This window comes from Oryx dammah, unplaced genomic scaffold (genome assembly GCF_014754425.2).
Source record: "Oryx dammah isolate SB20612 unplaced genomic scaffold, SCBI_Odam_1.1 HiC_scaffold_2, whole genome shotgun sequence".
NCBI lineage: Eukaryota > Metazoa > Chordata > Mammalia > Artiodactyla > Bovidae > Oryx > Oryx dammah.
The window spans coordinates 8,174,376-8,194,714 of NW_024070186.1; the positions used below are offsets into that span (position 1 = coordinate 8,174,376).

The window sequence follows — 20,339 nt, forward strand, 5'->3', positions numbered from 1 at the left end:
TCTTCCGGTCGGCGGGAGAGCTGGGCCGGCGGGCGGGCGTGGCCGACGAGAGGGCGGGGCCGGGTGCTCAGGGAGGAGGGCGGGGCCGGCGGGAGGGGTCGGGCGAGAGGGCGGGAGGCGGGGCCGGCGTGAGGGCGGGGCCGGGCGCTGGGGTGCTCGGGCGGGGCCGATGGGAAGGCGGGGTCGGGCTCTCGAGTCGGGAGGGGGGCCAGGGCGGGGCGGGGCGGAGCGGAGAGGGGGCCGGGTGGGCCGCTCGGTTGGGGCGGGCCGGGAGGGCGGGGTCGGGAGGGCCGGCCGGTGGTGCGAGCGTCCGGGGCCCGCGCTCCGCCGCCGCCGGCCGGCCGGCCATGCTCATCACGCTGTGCTACCTGTACCTGTGGGCGCGCTGGGGGTGCGGGCCGGCCGCGCTCGTGCGCGCCACGGTGCAGCGGCTGCGCGCCTCGCGCTGCTCCTTCACCTTCTGCAGCGCGGCCGCACCGCCCCGGGGCTCCCGCGTGTGCCTGAGCTGCGGCGGCCGGGTCTTCTGTGTCGGCGAGAGCCAGGTGGGCGGGCGTGGGGTGCGCGGCCGGTGGTGGGGGGCCAGAGGCAGGCTCGGTCGCGGGCACGCGGCCGCGGGGCCGTCAGAGAGCCGGGAGCGCCCTCCAGCCCGGATCCCGCGATCGGCCTTGGTGTGTGCGGCCAGCGGGCCCCCTCCGCTTCTCTTGGAGGCCGCTAGAGGCCGTGGGGTCCCGGAAGGACCAGCCTCGGGGCCTGCCCTGCACGCGATGCCCAGAGACTGATCGGATCACCTGTCCACGCAGTGCCCGCGCGAGGGTCCGGACGCCTGGGTCTTGGCGGTGCCGAAGCGGCGTGTACCCCTGTACCTGTGCAGAGTCGATTAGCCCCTGAGCAGCGCCCACCTCGAGTTCCCTCCATCGTCTCTCGCCTGCCCTGGGCCGGAGATGGGGTGAACCCGACTCCAGAGACGCACAGCAAAATCCTCAGTTTTCTGTCGTCTGTTTCCGTGGTGACAAAAAGTGCCCTGCCCCCAGCTCCTGTCAGTTGCGTCATGTACCAATCCGGGCACCTACTCTCTAATCTTTGCATCTTTTTGCTTTCGGTTTGCACGCAGTCCGGTCGCCTTGGCCGAATACTTAGCCTAATGTACAAGTTCAGCCGGCCCTGTCACCCACAGGATGACCTGGGGCGGCCGTTCCTTTAATCTCCCCAGAACAATAGTTCTTTCCACTCAGCTGGTGGAAGTGAGCTTGCGAGGGCAGTGTTGTGCAGATTGCCATGGGCATCACCCACATTGCTGTCATTAACATTTGAAAGTGTTTCGCTTTTAGTGGTCTCTTGCTCTTTGCTCTTCCTTGTGAAAAGTTGAATCACTCTTGGCATTAAAATGAGTTTTCCTTTGTGTGTGTAAAAGCATGCGGAAATTAAACTCTTATCCCAGGTTTGAATATTTTGTTAGGGTTATGCTTAGGTATGCCATTGTACTTTGCTGCTACAAATCAAAAATACCCATTCTTGTTGATATACTATATAACACAGAATATAAGTGATTTTTGTCAGTTCTGAGAGAGTGCGTGTCTAATATCGCCTAGATGTTCATTCATTACATTCAGTAGATTCGTGAGGAAAGGACGGCTTAATTCTTTTAAGGAATCCTGATTGAGAAAGATGATAATGAAAAATGCAAGGGTGGATTTTTCTATAATTTGTTGTTGTTAAGTTGCTAAGTCGTGTTTGACTCTTTGCCAGCCCTTGGACTGCAGGCTCTTCTTGTCCATGGGCTTCAGGCAAGAATACTGGAGTGGGTTGCCATCTTCTTGACCCAGGTATCAAACCCGGGTCTCCTGCATTGCAGGCAGATACTTTACTGCTGAGCCACCTGGGAAACCCTTCTTTTATAGTAGTGGTTTCCAAACTGGATTCAGTTTACTTAAAAATTTAGAGTAGAAATTTTGAACATCCAAAAATAATGAGAAATGAGATGCGAATGTCTTTAGTTTTCTTGGGAGACAGTTGTACTTTTGCACATCTCCATGAGTTTATTGGGCTTCTGTTAACTTTGGTAACTGTTAACTAAAGCTTTTCAGCCCTTGCTTACTGCTCTAGCTGGGTTTAGGGGTACCTGGGCTAAACCGGTTTTGGGCTTTTGGGATTTTGTAACTTGCTGTATTTCTTAGAGCTTTGCCCAGAAATCACTATTTCACAGAGATGTCCCCTAGTCCACACTAGATGTGACCAGTTAGCTCTGTATCCTCATATCCTCATAGACTTTCAGTCACCTTTCAAATATGAAATTCAAATTCAAATATGAAATTCCAGTTTTTATCTTTTTTTTTCATTGTGAGGTTTATTTTTGTTTTCATTAAAAATTTATTTATTTTAGATGCGCTGGGTCTTAGTTGAAATACACGGGATCTTTGATCTTCTTTGTGGTATGTGGGGTCCTTCCTTTTGGCACGTGGGATCTAGTTCCTATACCAGGGTTGGAACCTGGGCTGCCTGCATTGGGAGTGGGGAGTCTTAGCCACTCGACTACAAGGGAAGTCCTCATTTTTTTTTTTTCATTTTTTAAAATTGAAGTATAGTTGATATACAATTTTGTGTTAATTCCTGCTGTGCAGCAAAGTAATTCAGAATATATATATTTTAAAAATTATTTTCCATTATGTCCAGTTTTTATCTTTTTCTCCCTAGAAATTGGGTCTGTTTGGCTTAGCAGCTTGGCCTGTGATAGTTACTCAGTGTTTCGCTGAATAAAGTAGTGGTTGCTGGGCTTAATTAAGCTCTGTTTGAAGCCTGCAATTGGGAACTTTGGTTATTTGTGATGGTGGCTCAGAGGTTAAAGCGTCTGCCTGCAATGCGGGAGACTTAGTTCGATCCCTGGGTTGGGAAGATTCCCCTGGAGAAGGAAATGGCAACCCACTCCAGTATTCTTGCCTAGAGAATCCCACAGAAAGAGGAGCTTGGAGTCGCAAAGAGTCCGACACGACTGAGCGACTTCACTTTCACTTTCACTGTTAATATTAAGACTGAAAATACCATGGGCTGATGATTTGGTTCAACTGATACCTTATTGTCAGTCTCCCTGGGCCGAAGTAACTTTACAGAACTGAATCTTATGCCTTTGCGGTCTCCATATTTTATATACTTAAAATCAGATCCATAAGTACCATATGTGTATGTTTATGTAATCAAAGGTCCCACAAGAATTCAGTATCACCAAAGATAGTTTATACAAACTGGAACTTTGAAGCTTTTTGTTTAATGTACATATTTTCTCTGGGTAAAGTGGACAATCTTTTAAATTACTTTGCTCTTTTAAAAAAATTTTACTTATTTCTGTCTGCACTGAGTCTTCATTGCTGTTCGGGCTTTCTATAGTTGCAAGCGAGCGGGGCCTACTCGTCAGTTTCAGTGAGTAGGGGCTACCCTAGGTGTGGTGGCTTCTCTTGCTGCACAGCACAGGCTCTAAGGTGTGTGGGCTTCCGTGGTTGTGGTTCCTCGGGCTTAGTTGCCCCAAGGCATGTGGGATCTTGCCAGACCAGGGCTCAAATGCTTGTCCTCCGCATTGGCAGGTGGATTCCTAACCACTGGACCACCAGGCAAGTTCCTACAGCCTGGTTTTTGTTTTTAACTATCATCAAATCCCCATAGGAGTTATTCTCTCTCATTTTCATTCACTGATTGGTTCAACAGATATTTATTAAGCTTCTGCTTTGTGCCAGGTTACTAGGCCCTGTGAAAATAACTTTCTGATCTTCCCAGCAAGGGCAGGTTTGAACTGACAAGCAACACTATGGAACTTGACCCAAATGCCCTTTTTGGGGGTGGGTGATGATGATAAGGCTCCCCACTTGCAACTTTAGCTTTCAGCTTTTTCTGCTCTGGATGTGCCTTGTCTTAAAGCCTTTTTAAATTAATGTACAGTCTTTCTAGAGAGATTTCAGGGGGCAAGCACAAGTCAGTGATCACAGCCAATCTGCTAACCAATCTTGACGCTGTCACGGCTGGAGGAGATGGAAGAACAGCTCTTTGGGCAACTGTCAGTAACAAGCTTCTGCTGATGGGCATGTACTTCTAAGCCACCTCACCTTTAAATGTACTTCCAAATAGTAATTTGGAAAACTCCTACATGTGCTCTGCAGTAAGAAATGGTGGGAATAAGCTTCAGAATTAATTGCTTGGATGAACGCTGGTCTCCTGCATTGCAGCCAGATTCTTTACCTACTGAGCTACCAGGGAAGCCCTAACAAGTAACAAAAGAAGTGAAAGCTGTCATGGGTCATTGAAGGATGTTGTTCTTGGTGGTTTAGTCGCTAAGTCGTGTCCAACTCTTTTGCGACCCCTTGGACTGTAGCTTGCCAGGCTTCTCTGTCCATGGGATTTTGCAGCTATTTATGTAGTCACAGCTCAACAACTGGGCTTCAGTTAGTAAAGAATCAACCTGCAATGCAGGAGACCCTGGTTCGATACCTGGGTCGGGAAGATCCCCTGGAGAAGGGAAAGGCTACCCACTCTAGTATTCTGGCCTGGAGAATCCCATGGACAGTGTAGTCCATGGGGTTGCAAAGAGTCGGACACAACTGAGCAACTTTCAGTTTCATCTCAACAACAAAAAAATGTGAGTTAATGCAGTGTATAGGAGAGCATCGGATGGCGTTAATGTAGATGCCACCTGGAATTACAGAGGCGAGGACGTCCTAGACGTTAATATAAGGGACAGTTGTTTATGAAGTCACATCGAATCCTCTATTGAATTGTGTTTCTTTCCCTCTATCCAGTCCATTGATGACTTAAACAAATGGGCCCTGTTCCTGGTTTCTCCTTTTATACTTGAAGCAGAGCACATTGCCTTTGTGACAGAGAGCATTTGGGTGCAAGGTGAGAATTTACAGAGACCGGCATCCTCTTCGGAAACTGTGAGTACCGTGTTTGTCATTTGTCAACCATTATCAAAACTGAATTTGTTATTTTACGTGAGTGCTCTTTCTTGGCTTGTCTGATTTGCTTTCTTTTTGGATATTTTGGGTTGAAAGTGAAAGTGTTAAGTCGCTCAGTCTGGTCTGACTCTTTGTGACCCCTTGGGCTGTAGCCCACCGGGCTCCTCTGTCCCTGGAATTCTCCAGGCAAGAATACTGGAGTGGGTTGCCATTTCCTTCTCCAGAGGATCTTCCCAACCCAGGGATCTAAGCCAGGTCTCCTGCATTGCAGGCAGATTCTTTACCAACTGAGCTATCATGGAAGCCCTATTTTGGGTTAGATAAAAATATATTAGTAGGGACACTGGTGGTCCAGTGGTTTGAACTTTGACTGCTGGGGCCCAGGTTGGATCCCTGGTTAGGGAACTAAGATTCTGTGCAGCCAAATACATATATATTCAAATAGATACATACATATATCTATATATCTATTTATATATCTGTGTTTTGGGACTTCCCTGGTGGTTCAGTGGTTAAGATTCTATGCTTCCACTGTAGGGGGCACTTAGGTCCCTAGTTGGGGATCTAAGATCATACATGCTGCATGATACAGCCAAAAAAAAGCGCTACCTGTGTTTAAGTTGTGTTTCTGGCTTGTGGTATGTTACTGGGCAGTAGCACTCAGGTCTCTCCCTAGGTTATCTAGGCCAGCCCCACAGCTTCTTGCTGCCAAAATCAGTTCATTTCTATTACTGTGTACTCCTGGCCATCTCACCCTGTGTATTCTGAAGGCACTTCAAACTCAGTAACGTGTCCCAAACTGGTGTTTGTATTTCTTTCCTGGATGAAAAAAAAGGAAAATCTCAGATGAACACTCCAGCCTGTGGGTCCCGTCCCCTCCTCCTGCCTCCTTCCTGCCAGTCAATGACTAGTTCTGCTAATTCCTTTCTTTCTGCTAAATCCACTGCCTGTGCGTCCCAGAGTTTACTCCTTCCTTTCCCTTCCTCCTCATCGCATCCTCCTCTTCATTATCTTTTTGTTGAGTCTGAAAATGGCATCATCATGTCTTGGGCCTCCTTTGCGGGTTTTCCTTGGGACAGCCTGTCATCTTTCTGGACACACACCCTCTGGTATAAGCTCTCGATGGATGCCTTCTCCTGGGGGCTGTCACCTCTCAGGCTCATGGATGCCTAACCCTAACTCCTTCCCAGCCCCCACCCCCTTATAGGCTGCTTCTGCTGGCATCTGGGGTGAGTCCTTTCTGCTCTCACTCACCCATCGTATGCTTCCTGCCTGTGGCGTGAACGATCCAGGAGGCATTTTGCTGAAGGCACCCGTGGCCACTGGACCTCCATCTCACAACACTGTCTTGAAGACACTGTGTTGGGATGAATGAAAAGGAAGAGAGAAATAAGACTGGAAATAATTGACTAGAACTCAAGGTGGATGGAAATAAGAGTTAGCAGATAGGAAAAAGTAAAGGAGAGCAGGAACCTCTCCTCTGTTCGGAGCTCAGGAGGGATTTAGAGTTTTGCAGGTGGTGGTCTGACAGTAACCTAGTGTGCTAGGACATGACATTTTTGTCCTGCCAGTTCCTACTGTTTATTAAGCTCTATATATACTTAGGATAATAATCATACCATTTATTGAGCCCCTGCTTGGTGTTTTATTACCTCTAGTGCTTACAGTTTTATAAGATATTATGGTCATTTTTAAAGAGAAGAAAATCGAAGTTATATGATTAAAGGTTGAAGGTTTTTTTTTTTTTTGACATCAGCCATTTTTAGCATCTTTATTGAATGTGTTGTAATATTGCTTCTGTTTCATGTTTTTGTCTCTTGGCCACAAGGGATATGGGATCTTAGTTCCTGACCAGGGGTAGAACCTAGCACCCCTGCATTGCAAGGCGAAGTCTTACCTGCTGGACCACCAGGGAAGTCCCTGAAGTTTTCTTATGTATTCTAATGTTGTATATATTTAGTAAGATTTCAACTTAAAATCTGTGCCAAAATTTCTAAAATGTTGCAACTATTTAAAATATCAAATATGCACAGATTCCTTTTTTAACACAAAAGTATGACCCGCTGTGCTCTTAATTTTCCTGGATCATTGTTGCCTAATGTGTATTTCTATACACACAGCATCTTAAGGAACACCATTATTATATTAGGTAAGGTACAGGCTGTTGTGAAAGTCGCTCAGTTGTGTCCGACTCTGCAACCCCAGGGACTGTAGCCCACCAGACTCCTCCGTCCATGGGATTCTCCAGGCAAGAATACTGGAGTGGGTTGCCATGTCCTCCCCTGGGGATCTTCCCGACCCAGGGATAGAACCTAGGTCTCCCACATTGCAGGCAGAGTCTTTACTGTCTGAGCCATCGGGGAAGCCCAAGGTCCAAGCTAAGCTGTTGTAACAAGTGATGCCCAGCCCATAGCACTTCAGACAAGTAGAATCGAACTTGTCTCTGAGGGGGAAGGTCCTGTTCTGGAAGGCCCCCGGGGACCCAGCCCCTTTCTGCCCTGTTGCTAGGCTGCCTCCCCTCTGCCGTGATCTGTTCTCTCTCTTGGTGGAGGCTGGGTTCCTGCTACCCCACCCCGACCCCCACCCCCTAACCTGATCTGCATTCCAGCTCTCAGAATAGGGAAAGACAGGGAAGGTGGGGACCAACGCGCTTCCTCTTTGAGGCTGTGATCCAGAAGCTTCACATCACATGTCTCTCAGCTGCAGGGAGGTGGAGAAATGCAGTCTGTAGCTGGGCAGCCATGGATTCCGTGAAGACCTGGAATTCTGTTACTACAAGGGAGAAAGAAAGACTAGATGTTGGGAGATGATTAATATTTCTGCCCCGGCTCTCTCATTTAGTTTGCCTTCGAAGGGCGATTTAAGATCTCTCTTCATGGCTGTTACTTAATTCTTTTTCTTTTTTTAAATCACCTGTGCTGTGTTTAGTAGCTCAGTCGTTCCGACTCTTTGCAACCCCATGGACTGGACCCACCAGGCTCCTCAGTCCATAGGGATTCTCCAGGCAGGAGTACTGGAGTGGGTTGTCATGCCCTCCTCCTTAAATCAGCTACAGAGCTTTTAAGATTTTTAAATAAATTATATACTTTTGGCTGTGCTTGAGCTTTTCTCTGGTCATGGCGAGTGGCGGCTACTTTCTAGCCACGGGGGTTGAGGGCTTCTCTTTGATGTGGCTTCTCTTGTTGTGGAGCGTGGGTTCCAGGGTGCTTGGGTCGGTAGTTGTGGGGTGCATGGGCTTAGTTGCCCTGCAACATGTGGAATCTTAGCTCCCAGACCAAGAATCAAGCTTGTGCCCTCGGCGTTGGCCGGCAGATTCTTAACCACTGGACCACCAACACTGGAACGTCCCAGTGGTTACTTAATTCTGGGGGCAAAAGGATGCCTATCCACCAAGTGTACTCTCCAGTTAAGTCATCTTATTTGTGATCAGAGAGTTTAGTGGATTTTGCAACCAGGAAGGAGCTAGAGCTGTCTAGAGCCATATTTTGGACCACCGTGGCTATTTATTACACAGATGACCCAAGAGTTGATGACCCAAAGAACATACACAGCTCTGTTTTGTAAACTGGGCTTCAGATCTTAAAAAAGGAGTTGATTTCACAGGTCTCTATCTTCTACATCTGCTGTTCCCATTCAGGTTTATTGCTTAATGGGATTTTACAGCTTGGGGGTGTTCATGAATCTATGTATTTCACCTAACTCTCAAGTCATTTGAATTTGATAGGATCCTAAGGTATTTAATAGCAAATATGTTATTGAGGAAAGACTTTGGAACTTGATAAAATTCTTTCCCATTTTTAGGACAGTACCACTCCCACAGCTATCAAAAATGATGTCTTTTCGGATTTTGAAAATCTCTTTTGTGGTCATTCTACAGACCCCCTGACAACAAAGAAGTGAATTTCAGGAAGTCAGTTTAAAAACTGTAGCATTCACACATTCATATTTTCACTTAGTCATTCTTTCACTAACAGATATTTACTGAACAGTAGTCCTAGTTATTTTGTAGGTGCCATAAGAGATACCAGTGGGTCATGGTAGATTCAGCTCACTTTTCAGTGTCTTCTATGCTTATATTAGCAGTCCTGTTTAGTAACAGTCGGTGACCCAAAGAACTGCCACAGTTTTTTTGTTGCAGAAAATTTACTCATGATCTTTGCATTCTGTAAAGGCCTTCATCCATCCATCCAAGGGCTGTTGAGTGCCTGCTGTGTGTCAGATTATGTTCTAGGGCTGGATGTATGTCATTTGAAGATGAAAGGCACATTCAGAGGGACTTTCCTGGCAGCCCAGTGGTTACAACTTGTCTTGCAATGCAGAGAGTGTGGATTCAATTCCTGGTCTGGGAGCTAAGATCCCCTGTGCCTTGTGGCCAAAAAACCAAAATGGTAAGACAGAAGCAATATTGTAACAAATTCAATAAAGACTTAACGGGAAAAAAAGTGCATTCAGAGATGACAGTCACAGTCATCTAAAGGAGCTCACAGTGTTGGGGAGAAGATAGCTAAGTAAGTGAACAATTAAAGTTCACTATGATAAGTGCTCTGGGAAAGCAAGTACGGGGGAGATGGTGAACCTATCCAGATGGGGTGATGTCAGGAAGGACTTTCAGGGTCGGGGCAACAGCTGAGGTTTTAAGGAAAAATGAGAATTAGGTGAAGGAGGAGGAAAGGGCTTCCTAGGCAGGTGCAGAAGCACACAGAGCGTTTGTACCTGGGGACAATTGGAGTCTAATTAAACAATTTTTAAAAATTTGTTTTTGCTGCACTGGCTCTTCACTGCAGTGTGTAGGCTTAGTTGCTTCATGGCACAAAGTGAAGTGAAAGTCGCTCAGTCATGTCTGACTCTTTGAGACCCCATGGACTAATTCCTGCCAGGCTCCTCTGTCCATGGAATTCTCCAGGCAAGAATACTGCTGTAGGGGCCATTCCCTTCGCCAGGGGATCTTCCCTTCGCCAGGGGATCTTCCCAACCCAGGGAGTGAACCCAGGTCTCCTTCATTGCAGGCTGATTCTTTACCATCTGGGCCACCTGGGTAGCCCAAGAATGCTGGAGTGGTTAGCCTATCCTTTCTCCAGGGGATTGTCTTGACCCAAGGATCAAATCGGGGTCTTCTGCATTGCAGGCGGTTTTGTTATCAGCTGAGCCACCGGGGAAGCTCTCATGGCACAAGGGATCTTATTAATAGTTTCCTGACAATGGGTCGAGCCCAGGTCCCCTGCTTTGGAAGGCAGTCTGAAACCCCTGGACCAGAAAGGAAGTCCCAGTTGGAGTCTAATTAACATGAGTTGGCGAAGTGGCTCAGGGGAAGGCCAGGGGGGAAAGATGTGGCTGGAGTATTATTATTGTAGTTTAGTTGCTAAGTCAGGTCCAACTCGTTTTGTGACCCTGTGATGCATTAAATTACGTTGGTGCAGTGATAGCTTTCCAGAACATTACTAAACATTACCAACTTTACAAAATGGCACATTACCCAATGGTCACTGGGTAATGTAATAATTACCCAGTGATCACAGAATAGAGAGGCTCTCAGACCAAGTTCAGTCAGTTCAGTTCAGTCGCTCAGTCGTGTCCAACTCTTTGCGACCCCATGAATCGCAGCATGCCAGGCCTCCCTGTCCATCACCAACTCCCAGAGTTCACTCAGACTCACGTCCACCGAGTCCGTGATGCCATCCAGCCATCTCATCCTCTGTCGTCCCCTTCTCCTCCTGCCCCCAATCCCTCCCAGCATCAGAGTCTTTTCCAATGAGTCAACTCTTTGCGTGAGGTGGCCAAAGTACTGGAGTTTCAGCTTTAGCATCATTCCTTCCAAAGAAATCCCAGGGTTGATCTCCTTCAGAATGGACTGGTTGGATCTCCTTGCAGTCCAAGGGACTCTCCAGAGTCTTCTCCAACACCACAGTTCAAAAGCATCAATTCTTCGGCATTCAGCTTTCTTCACAGTCCAACCCTCACATCCATACATGACCACTGGAAAAACTATAGCCTTGACTAGATGGACCTTTGTTGGCAAAGTAATGTCTCTGCTTTTCAATATGCTATCTAGGTTGGTCATAACTTTTCTAACAAGAAGTAAGCATCTTTTAATTTCATGGCTGCAATCACCATCTGCAGTGATTTTTGAGTCCAAAAAAATAAACTCTGACCAAGTTAAGATGCTCAAGTTGCACAGTCTATTAAATTAATTCAAAATATAAGCAAGAAACAGTTCTGGGTTCTGTTAACACTTGGAATGGGGCTCCTGAGGGGTGGAAGGACTGCACACCTGAATCCTGAGCTAGGCAGGGTTCACATATCCTGCCTCTGTCTGCCACATCGGCCGCCTGCTGAGGATACGGCCACAGGGACTCCGTGGGTGGAGGCTGCCTGTGGCCAGCACACGCTTGCTCTGTTGGGGAGATTCAGGACGTCAGGGTGTCTGGAAGAGCTTCGGCTTACCAGTGACCTGCAGAGAAGCTGTGTGTTTTCCCTGTTTCTAGGCAGAATATGCATGGAACCCTAATGGGTGGCTGATTTAGGGATGACATAACTGTCAACAGGGGCTTCCCTGGTGGCTTAGATGGTAAAGAATATTCCTGCAATGCAGGAGACCCAGGTTTGATCCCTGGGTTGGGAAGATCCCCTGGAGGATGGCATGGCAACCCACTCCAGCATTCTTGCCTAGAGAATCCCATGGACAGAGGAGCCTGGCGGACTACAGTCCATGGGGTCGTGAAGAGTTGGTCACGACTAAAGTGACTCAGCCACAGCTGAAGTGACTTAGCCACAACTGAGGAGGTGGCAGATCCGTGCCTTACTATTATCTAGGATTTACTTGGTCCATCCTTGATTTTCTGCCTGGGAGCAATACTGTCTTCTGTTTTGTTCTTTTTATCAGTGTTTAGCACACATATGTTCCTTTTGTCTTGCTTGTCTTTAGCACATCTTAAAAGTGACTGACAACATATCCATGAAATTCGTGCTATTTGTTTTTCTGGTTTTCTACGTACCAGAGTTAAATGCTCTTTAATAGCATGGCAAATACATAGGGTACACGGATTATAAAGGTTTATATACACTAATTGGGAATTTGGACTTTATCCTGTGGACAGCAGGCTAAAACATTTCTTTTTCTTTTTTAAAGCAGAATGAGCAGGTTCGTATGTTAAAGATCATAATGCAGGCAGATTGGAGACCGGATCTGGGGGAGGCTAACCTGGAATGGATTGTACCCTGTGAGGGAAGAGAGATGAACCTGGCAAAGTATTGGTAGCAGGGAGGAGAGGTGTGGAGACAGAGTTAGGAGCTTTTTTAGGAGATGATGATGGACTTTTGGGTGGATGGGGGATCATTCCTGGAGATGGGGAATATGGCAGGAGGAGCTGGTAGAGGGGCCCCTATTTTAAAGAATACAGTTTTGCACATTGTTGCAGTCAACTTGGCTGGAATGAACAGGTGACCTCAGAATTTCATTGGCTTCTAACAGCAAATCTTCGTTTTTCGCTCCTGTCACACGTGAGGCTGAGCAGGTCTCTGGTTGCTGTTTCAAGCTGGGTCCGCTCCACGCTTCTTTTCCGTGCAGGGACCACGCAGAGAGAGCACGGCCGTCTCAGGACATGCCATTTCCACATGGAGTGGAGGAGTGAGAGAGCTGGCTGAAACCTGTGCTGTAGATTTGGCTTAAGGTGGCTGCAGATTCCTTCCTCTTAATGGACAAGTGGAATTTTATATTCCTCCCTTGAATCTGGGCTCACCTTAGTGATTTGTTTGCCTCATGGGACATGATGGAAGAGACATACTGGGGATGTCTGTTTAAAACTTCTGTTCTTTGTTGGCTTACCAACATGGGGGGTGGACAGGGATATAAAGTGAAAAACTGTGGTTGCTAATATAGTATCCTGTAGATGCTGGCCCTCACATGCTTATCAGGCTTCTAAATAACAATACATAATAGAAAACGGTTATGACAGGGACCTCCCTGGCGGTCCAGTGGTTAAGACTCAAACCTTCCACTGTAGGGGGTGTAGGTTTGACCCCTGATGAGGGGACTGAGATCCTGCATGCTCTGTGATGTGGCCAAAAAAAAAAAAAAGTTATAGCAACAAGGGTATTTCTGTTATTTTCTGATTAGCTCTTAGTTATTCAGCAAATTAGAACACCTAGACCACCCTTTTCACTGAGTTTTCTGGTTGGTTATGGTTTTGCAGACCCATCTTAAGTCTCATCAGGGTCACTTTATCATTTCAAATGTAGCTTGTTGTGAGTGGACTTATCATATCCCTGATACTGTTGACTTGGTTTTCCAATCCCCTTCTTTTGAAAGCGCCACACGTCATAGTACTTTGCTAAATAGAGAGTGAAAACGAATTCTGTAGTCCTGCTATATCCTTTCTGTTCCCAAACCCAAAAGGCATGGAGAGTAACTGAAAGTAGGAAATAACCTCTTCCCCTGACTCTCCTGGTTTCAGATCTTCACATCTTTGTGTGTCTAGCCCTCTTTCAATCCGTTCATTACTAGAAGGTTAAAAAACCTAACATGTAATTTGGAGAAGGCAATGGCACCCCACTGCAGTACTCTTGCCTGGAAAATCCCATGGACGGAGGAGCCTGGTAGGCTGCAGTCCATGGGCTCGCTAAGAGTCGGACATGACTGAGTGACTTCACTTTCACTTTTCACTTTCATGCATTGGAGAAGGAAATAACAACCCACTCCAGTATTCTTGCCTGGAGAATCCCAGGGACAGGGGAGCCTGATGGGCTGCTGTCTATGGGGTCGCACAGAGTTGGACACGACTGAAGCGACTTAGCAGCAACATGTAATTACACTGATTTGGGGGAAGAGAAACGAGAGCCAAAAAATTAGCAGTGTTGAAGCAGTGACGTTGATCTTACCCAGGCTCACTAATGGTAACTGGTATTTATCTGGGTTCTCTTGTGAAACAGAATAGGGTATGTGTGTGTGTGTGTGTGTGCACACATTATACACACACACATATATATAGGGATGGAGGGAGACAGAGAAGTAGTGGGGGAAAGGAGAGAAAGACAGACAGAAAGAGGTTTATTTTAAGGAACTGGCTTATGTGATTGTGGAGTCTGTGCTTATGTATCGGCTCCATGGACTGTAGCCAGCCTCCTCTGTCCTTGGGATTTTTTCCAGGCAAGAATACTGGAGTGGATTGCCATTTCCTTCCCCAGGGGATCTTCCCCACCCAGGGATCAAACCCACGTCTCCTGCATTACGGGTGAATTCTTTACCGCTGAGCCACTGGGGAAGCCCAACTGTGGACTCTGGGGAGTCCCAGGTCTGCAGGGCCGGCCAGCGGCTGGAAACTCCTAGAGAACAGATGTTGCACCTCGAGTCTGAAGGCAGTCTAGAGGCAGAATTCCCTCTTCCTCCGGGAACCGCAGTCTTTTTCTTGTAGGGCCTTCAGCTGATTAGACAAGGCTCACCTGTGTTACAGGAGGATGATATACTTACTCCAAGTGAAATCATTTAAAATGTTGACCACATCTGAAAAATATCTTCACAGTCACCTCTGAAATGATGTTTGGCCAAATATCCAGACACTGTGGCCCAGCCCAGTTGGCACATGAGATTAACCATCACCTGACTAGTTGTTAAGATTCCCATCCTCCCATTAGCTGCAGAGCTTCGGCTCAGCACCCGCTGCAGGCAGCCTTGGGAAGGGCAGTTCACTGAAGAGGGTTTAACCCAGCATCCTTGGCCATCCTTGATCCCCTTCCGTGTGGACGTTGAGGTGAGTGGAGCAGAGACATGACTTTGCCACCAAAGGTCCATCTATCAAAGCTATGGTTTTTCCAGTAGTCATGTATGGATGTGAGAGTTGGACTATAAAGCTGAGAGCCGAAGAACTGATGCTTTTCAACTGTGGTGTTGGAGAAGACTCTTGAGAGTCCCTTGGACTGCAAGGAGATCCAACCAGTCTATCCTAAAGGAGATCAGTCCTGAATATTCATTGGAAGGACTGATGCTGAAGCTGAAACTCCAATCCTTTGGCTACCTGATGCGAAGAACTGACTCACTGGAAAAGACCCTGATGCTGGGAAAGACTTAAGGTGGGAGGACAAGGGGACGACAGAGGATGAGATGGTTGAATGGCATCACTGACTCAATGGACATGAATTTGAGTAAACTCCGGGAGTTGGTGATGGATGGGGAAGCCTGGCGTGCTGCAGTACATGGGGTCGCAAAGAGTTGGACACAACTGAGCGACTGAACTGAACTGAGTGGAGAAGACACATCACTGCCTTTGCTGTGATCATTGTAGCTTCAAGTCGCGAGCTTGGGTTTCACAAGGGCTTTCTGCATGGGTGAGGAAATCCCTTTGTTTTGGGCTGACTGGGGCTTCCTTGGCTTTGATCTTTGGGAGTAAGCCTTTGGCTTGCCTTCCCCTTTCTTTCTCTGCCTCTTTGTCTCCATCTCAAAGTGCAATAGGGAAGCGGACTGTTTGCATTTAGTGACTGTGTGGCTTTGCTTTGATGGGGCCACGGTGCTGCTGGAGGAGTTTGCATGGTCTGTGGCTCATGGACCAGGTTCCTAGAAAGAGGAAACGCATTTAGGTGAGGAAACAGCTGGCTGGGTTTAGAAACTGGATCAGGGATGAGTGTGTATATTGTTCTCTGGCCATTTCCTGTCCTTCCCCTTGCTTTGTTTACCTCCTGTGGCTCTCCTCCCGGGCGTGAGGATTTGATTGTCGGCTCCTTTTACACCACGTGCCTACTTTGAGCTCCAGCTCCATGCTGGTGCTCTGGTAGCAGGCTGCTACATCCACATCTGAACAACTAAGTCCTGGGCTGGGTCTCCAGTGGGTGAACGTCTCCCATCGTTCTCGGCCCGCATGATGCTGAGAACAAAGATGCTTTTCGTCTCCTGCGGGGGTGCATTGCTCCTTCTGTTTCCCACTCACCCTCATCAGAAAAGTCGGCTCTCACCGAGGTGGTCGTTCATCTTCTCATTCTCCAGAGCTGACATCCTTCCTGCATTCTCAGAGCGGGAAATCAGCTAGACCTTTGTCTCGATTGCAGACTTCAACTCTTCCTCCAGGATCAAAGGTATTGTATTTGACATGCAGAATTCTACTGAAGCCTGCACAGGTCAGACCCACCCTCCAGGCGAACCTGCGCAGAGGTGGCAGTCAGTCGAGTGTGTGTGTGCTCAGTTGCTCAGTTGTGTCTGAGTCTTTGCAACCCCAAGGACTGTAGCCTGCCAGGCCCCTCTGTCCATGAGATTTCCCAGGGAAGAAAACTGGAGTGGATTACCATTTCCTTTTCCAGGGGATCTTCCCCACCCAGGGATGGAGCCTGCGACTCCTGCAGTTGTGAGGGAAGCCTACATGTAGAGCTAAAAGAGAATTCTGAGGTTTCTCTTTCTGCAGGTACTCTAGACTGAGTAGTGGGTTTCAGCCTGTTGATCATAAAGATTTGTGTTTATTATTTTTACCTCTAAGACAATGTTTCTCAGCTTTTAGAATGATTCTTTGCCTAAGGAGCAAAGTTTAATTTGAATTCTCTTTTAAGGAGAGAAGTGAAATAGTAAGGAATAAAGATTTTGTGGAGTAGGGTTAGACCTTAGAGGAGTCCAGACTTTTTTTTTGAGATATAATTCACATAGCTTGCACTTCATCCTTTTAAAGTGTTTGTTTACAATTTAGTAGCAGGACGGTCATCACTAATTCCGGAACATTTTCATACCCCAGGAGAAATTACATACCCATCAGCATTCCTCTCTGATTCCCATCAGTCACCCCCCATCATTCTGTCCCTGGCAACCACTGATCTACTTGTGAACTCTGTAGATCTTTCCATTTTGATTTTTTATGTAAACAGAATCATTCAATATGTGACCTTTTAGTAACTGGCTTCCTAGACTTAGCACAATGTAGGTGGACACTTGGGGTGTTTCCACACTTTGAGTGTGATGAATAATGCTGCTATGAACTTTTGTGTACAGGTTTTGTGTGCAGACGTACGTTTTTAGTTCTCTTAAGTATATTCCTAGGAGTGGAATTTCTGGGTCATTAGGAAGCTCTGTGTTTGGCTTTTCGAGGAGTTGATGGACTCTTTTCTAAGGGGGGCATGCTGTTTCGCAGTTCTACCAGCAGGGTATTAGGGTTTGATTGCTCAACGTCCTCAATATTTGTTACTGTCTATCTTTCCAATTGTAGTCATCCTAGTATAGGATGAAGTACCTCGCTGTGGTTTTTTTTTTAAAAAAACAATTTTATTTATTTTTGTTTTTTGCCTATGCTGGATCGTTTTTGCTGTGAGAGTTGCAGTGAGTGGGAGGGGGTGGGTACTCGTGGCATTTGGGTTTTCATTGCAGTGGCTTCTTTTGTTGCAGACCACACACTCTAGAGGTCAGGCTCAATAGTTGTGACATGGGCTTAATTGCTCTGTGGCATGCAGTGTCTTCCCGGGTCAGGGATCGAACCCAAGCCTCCTGAATTGGCGGAAAGATTCTTTACCACTGAGCCATCAGGCAGGCTCCTCATTGTGGTGTGGATTTATGTCTCCCTTATACGCAGAGTGTATCACGAGAAACGCTGGGCTGGAAGAAGCACGAGCTGGAATCAAAATTGCTGGGAGAAATATCAATAACTTCAGATATGCAGATGACACCGCCGTTATGGCAGAAAGTGAAGAGGAACTAAAAAGCCTCTTGAGTCGAAAATGAAAGAGGAGAATGAAAAAGTTGGCTTAAAAGCTCAACATTCAGAAAACGAAGATCATGGCATCTGGTCCCATCGCTTCATGGGAAATAGAAGGGGAAACAGTGTCAGACTTTATTTTGGGGGGCTCCAAAATCACTGCAGATGGTGACTGCAGCCATGAAATTAAAAGACGTTTATTCCTTGGAAGGAAAGTTATGACCAACCTAGATAGCATATTCAAAAACAGAGACATTACTTTGCCAACAAAGGTCCGTCTAGTCAAGGCTATGGTTTTTCCAGTGGTCATGTATGGATGTAAGAGTTGGACAGTGAAGAAAGCTGAACGCCAAAGAATTGATGCTTTTGAACTGTGATATTGGAGAAGACTCTTGAGAGTCCCTTGGACTGCAAGGAGATCCAACCAGTCCATTCTAAAGGGGATCAATCCTGGGTGTACTTTGGAAGGACTGATACTGAGGCTGAAACTGCAATACTTTGGCCACCTCATGCGAAGAGTTGACTCATTGGAAAAGACTCTGATGCTGGGAGGGATTGGGGGCAGGAAGAGAAGGGGACAACAGAGGATGAGATGGCTGGATGGCATCACCGACTCAATGGACATGAGTCTGAGTGAACTCCGGGAGTTGGTGATGGACAGGGAGGCCTGGCGTGCTGCGATACATGGGGTCGCAAAGAGCTGGACACGACTGAGCAACTGAACTGAACTGAATGACAAATGATTTTGAGAATCTTTTCAAGTGCTGTTACCACTTGTATGTTTTCTTTGGAGAAATGTTTATTCAGATTATTTGCCCATTAAAAAAATTAGATGTTTGTCTTTTTATTGTTGAGTTGTGGGAATTCTTTATATATTGTGGATATAGATCGATTGATTACATGATTTGCAAATATTTTCTCCCATTTTGTCAATGTCCTTTCACAGCGTGTTCTTTGAAGCATAAACATTTTGATGAAGTTCAGTTAATATATATTTTTTCCTTTGTTGCTTGTACTTTTGGTGTCTTACCTGAGAAACCAGTGCCTGATTCAACATCATGATGATTTACATCTATGTTTTCTTTTAGGAATTTTGTAGTTTTAGCTCTTATTAAGGATTTGATTCCTTGTGGATTAATTTTTATACCTGGTGATACATGGCATAGGGGTCCATCTTCATTCTTTGCATGTGGATGTCTAGTTCTACCAACACCATTTGTTCAAAAGACTATTCTTTCCCCTTGAGTTGTCTGGCAACCTTATCCAAAATCAATTGTCTTCAAATATATACATCTATTTCTATAGTCTCAGTTCTATTCCGTTGATCTATATGTCTATCTTGATGCCTGTTGGACCCTGACTTTTAAACCCTAAGTTTCCTGGATGGGCAAGTATACTTAGGGCAGAAGTGACTTGTGGGAATTCCTTTTATCTCTGTAGGTTCAGGATTTATCCTGGCATTTGGCTCAGATGTTCATTATCTCATCAGTTCTCCAGTGCTTTTAAGATGATTTTTAAAGTTATTTATTTATACAGCACTAAAAAAAATGTTTTCAGGAAGAGGGGGCAGTATATTCCTGATAAGATTTTGGGAAGTGGGGAAATTATTCATGGTATCTTAGAGAAGGACTGTTGTATTCAGTGGGTCTTCCCAAGTAGCTCAGTGTTATAGAATTCACCTGCCAAGGCAGGAAACACGGGAGATTCAGATCCCTGAATCAGGAGATCCCCTGGAAGAGGAAATGGCAGTGCACCCCAGTGTTCTTGCTTGGAGAACCCCATGGACCGAGGAGCCTGCTGGGCTACGGTCCATAGGGTGGCAAAGAGTCAGACGTGACCAAGCACAACACACGAGAAATCAAATATTCATTACTGCTTTTAAAATCAAATTCATGACATCTAGTAATAGCAGCTGCCATTTATTGAGCACTTTTTCTGTTCCCTGGTGGTTCAGACGGCAGAGAATCTGCCTGCAGTGCAGGAAGATCCCCCTTGGAGAAGGGAATGGCACCCCACTCCAGTACTCTTGCCTGGAGAATCCCATGGACAGAGGAGCCTGGCGGGCTACAGTCCATGGGGTCGCAAAGAGTCGGACATGACTGAGCGACTAACACACACGTTTTCTGTTCCAAGCTTTCAACTGGGGGCATGACATTAACTTTTAATCTCATTAGCATAATGAACCTGTAACACAATGGGTACCCCCATTATTCCTGTTTTATAAACGAATAAGCAGAGGCTTCAGAGGTTCTGAGACTTAACCTAAGGACAGACAGTGGCGATTAGCTGCGTTTAACCAGACCCAGACCTTGGACTCCTTAGCCAGGCTCCCGGCCCCAAGGGAACTCCCTTGCTGCCTGTTCCAGTTTCCAGTTCTTTCATGAACGCTGGAAAGCTTTAAGGCCTGAGCTTCGTCTCCCTTTCCTGTCTCTCCTTTTCCTTGGCCCCCTTGTGGTGGAAGTGTGCACTGCGACAGGCGGGCGCTCTGGAGAGTAGGTCACAGCTGCACTCACTTCCTGGGTACACTTCCGGCTCACACAGAGAGGGGTGCCCAGGAACATGAGTTTTCACGTGTTCCCTGGGGACTTCTGTTGCCTTGGGTCTTGAACCTGACTTTAAGAAAATCTGTAGTATGATTTGTATGTATGTATCATGATGTGACTTCCCTGGTGGCTCAGACGGTAAAGCGTCTGTCTACAATGCTGGAGACCTGGGTTCGATCCCTGGGTCGGGAAGATTCCCTGGAGAA

At 46.6% G+C, this 20,339-nt stretch overlaps 1 protein-coding gene across 3 annotated transcripts in view; it reads left to right on the forward strand.

The window, feature by feature from the left end:
* HLCS (holocarboxylase synthetase) overlaps positions 1-20,339 on the forward strand; it is a 208,076-nt gene that overhangs the window by 19,427 nt on the left and 168,310 nt on the right. The window contains exons 1-2 of one of the 3 annotated variants that reach the window (XM_040264200.1): positions 283-542; positions 4,779-4,916. In XM_040264200.1, coding sequence (XP_040120134.1) covers positions 348-542; positions 4,779-4,916 — 333 coding nt within the window. In that variant the 5' untranslated portion in view covers positions 283-347. Of the gene's footprint in view, positions 1-282; positions 543-4,778; positions 4,917-11,792; positions 12,605-20,339 lie in introns of those variants that run through there. The other 2 variants (XM_040264201.1, XM_040264202.1) reach the window with 2 other exon arrangements.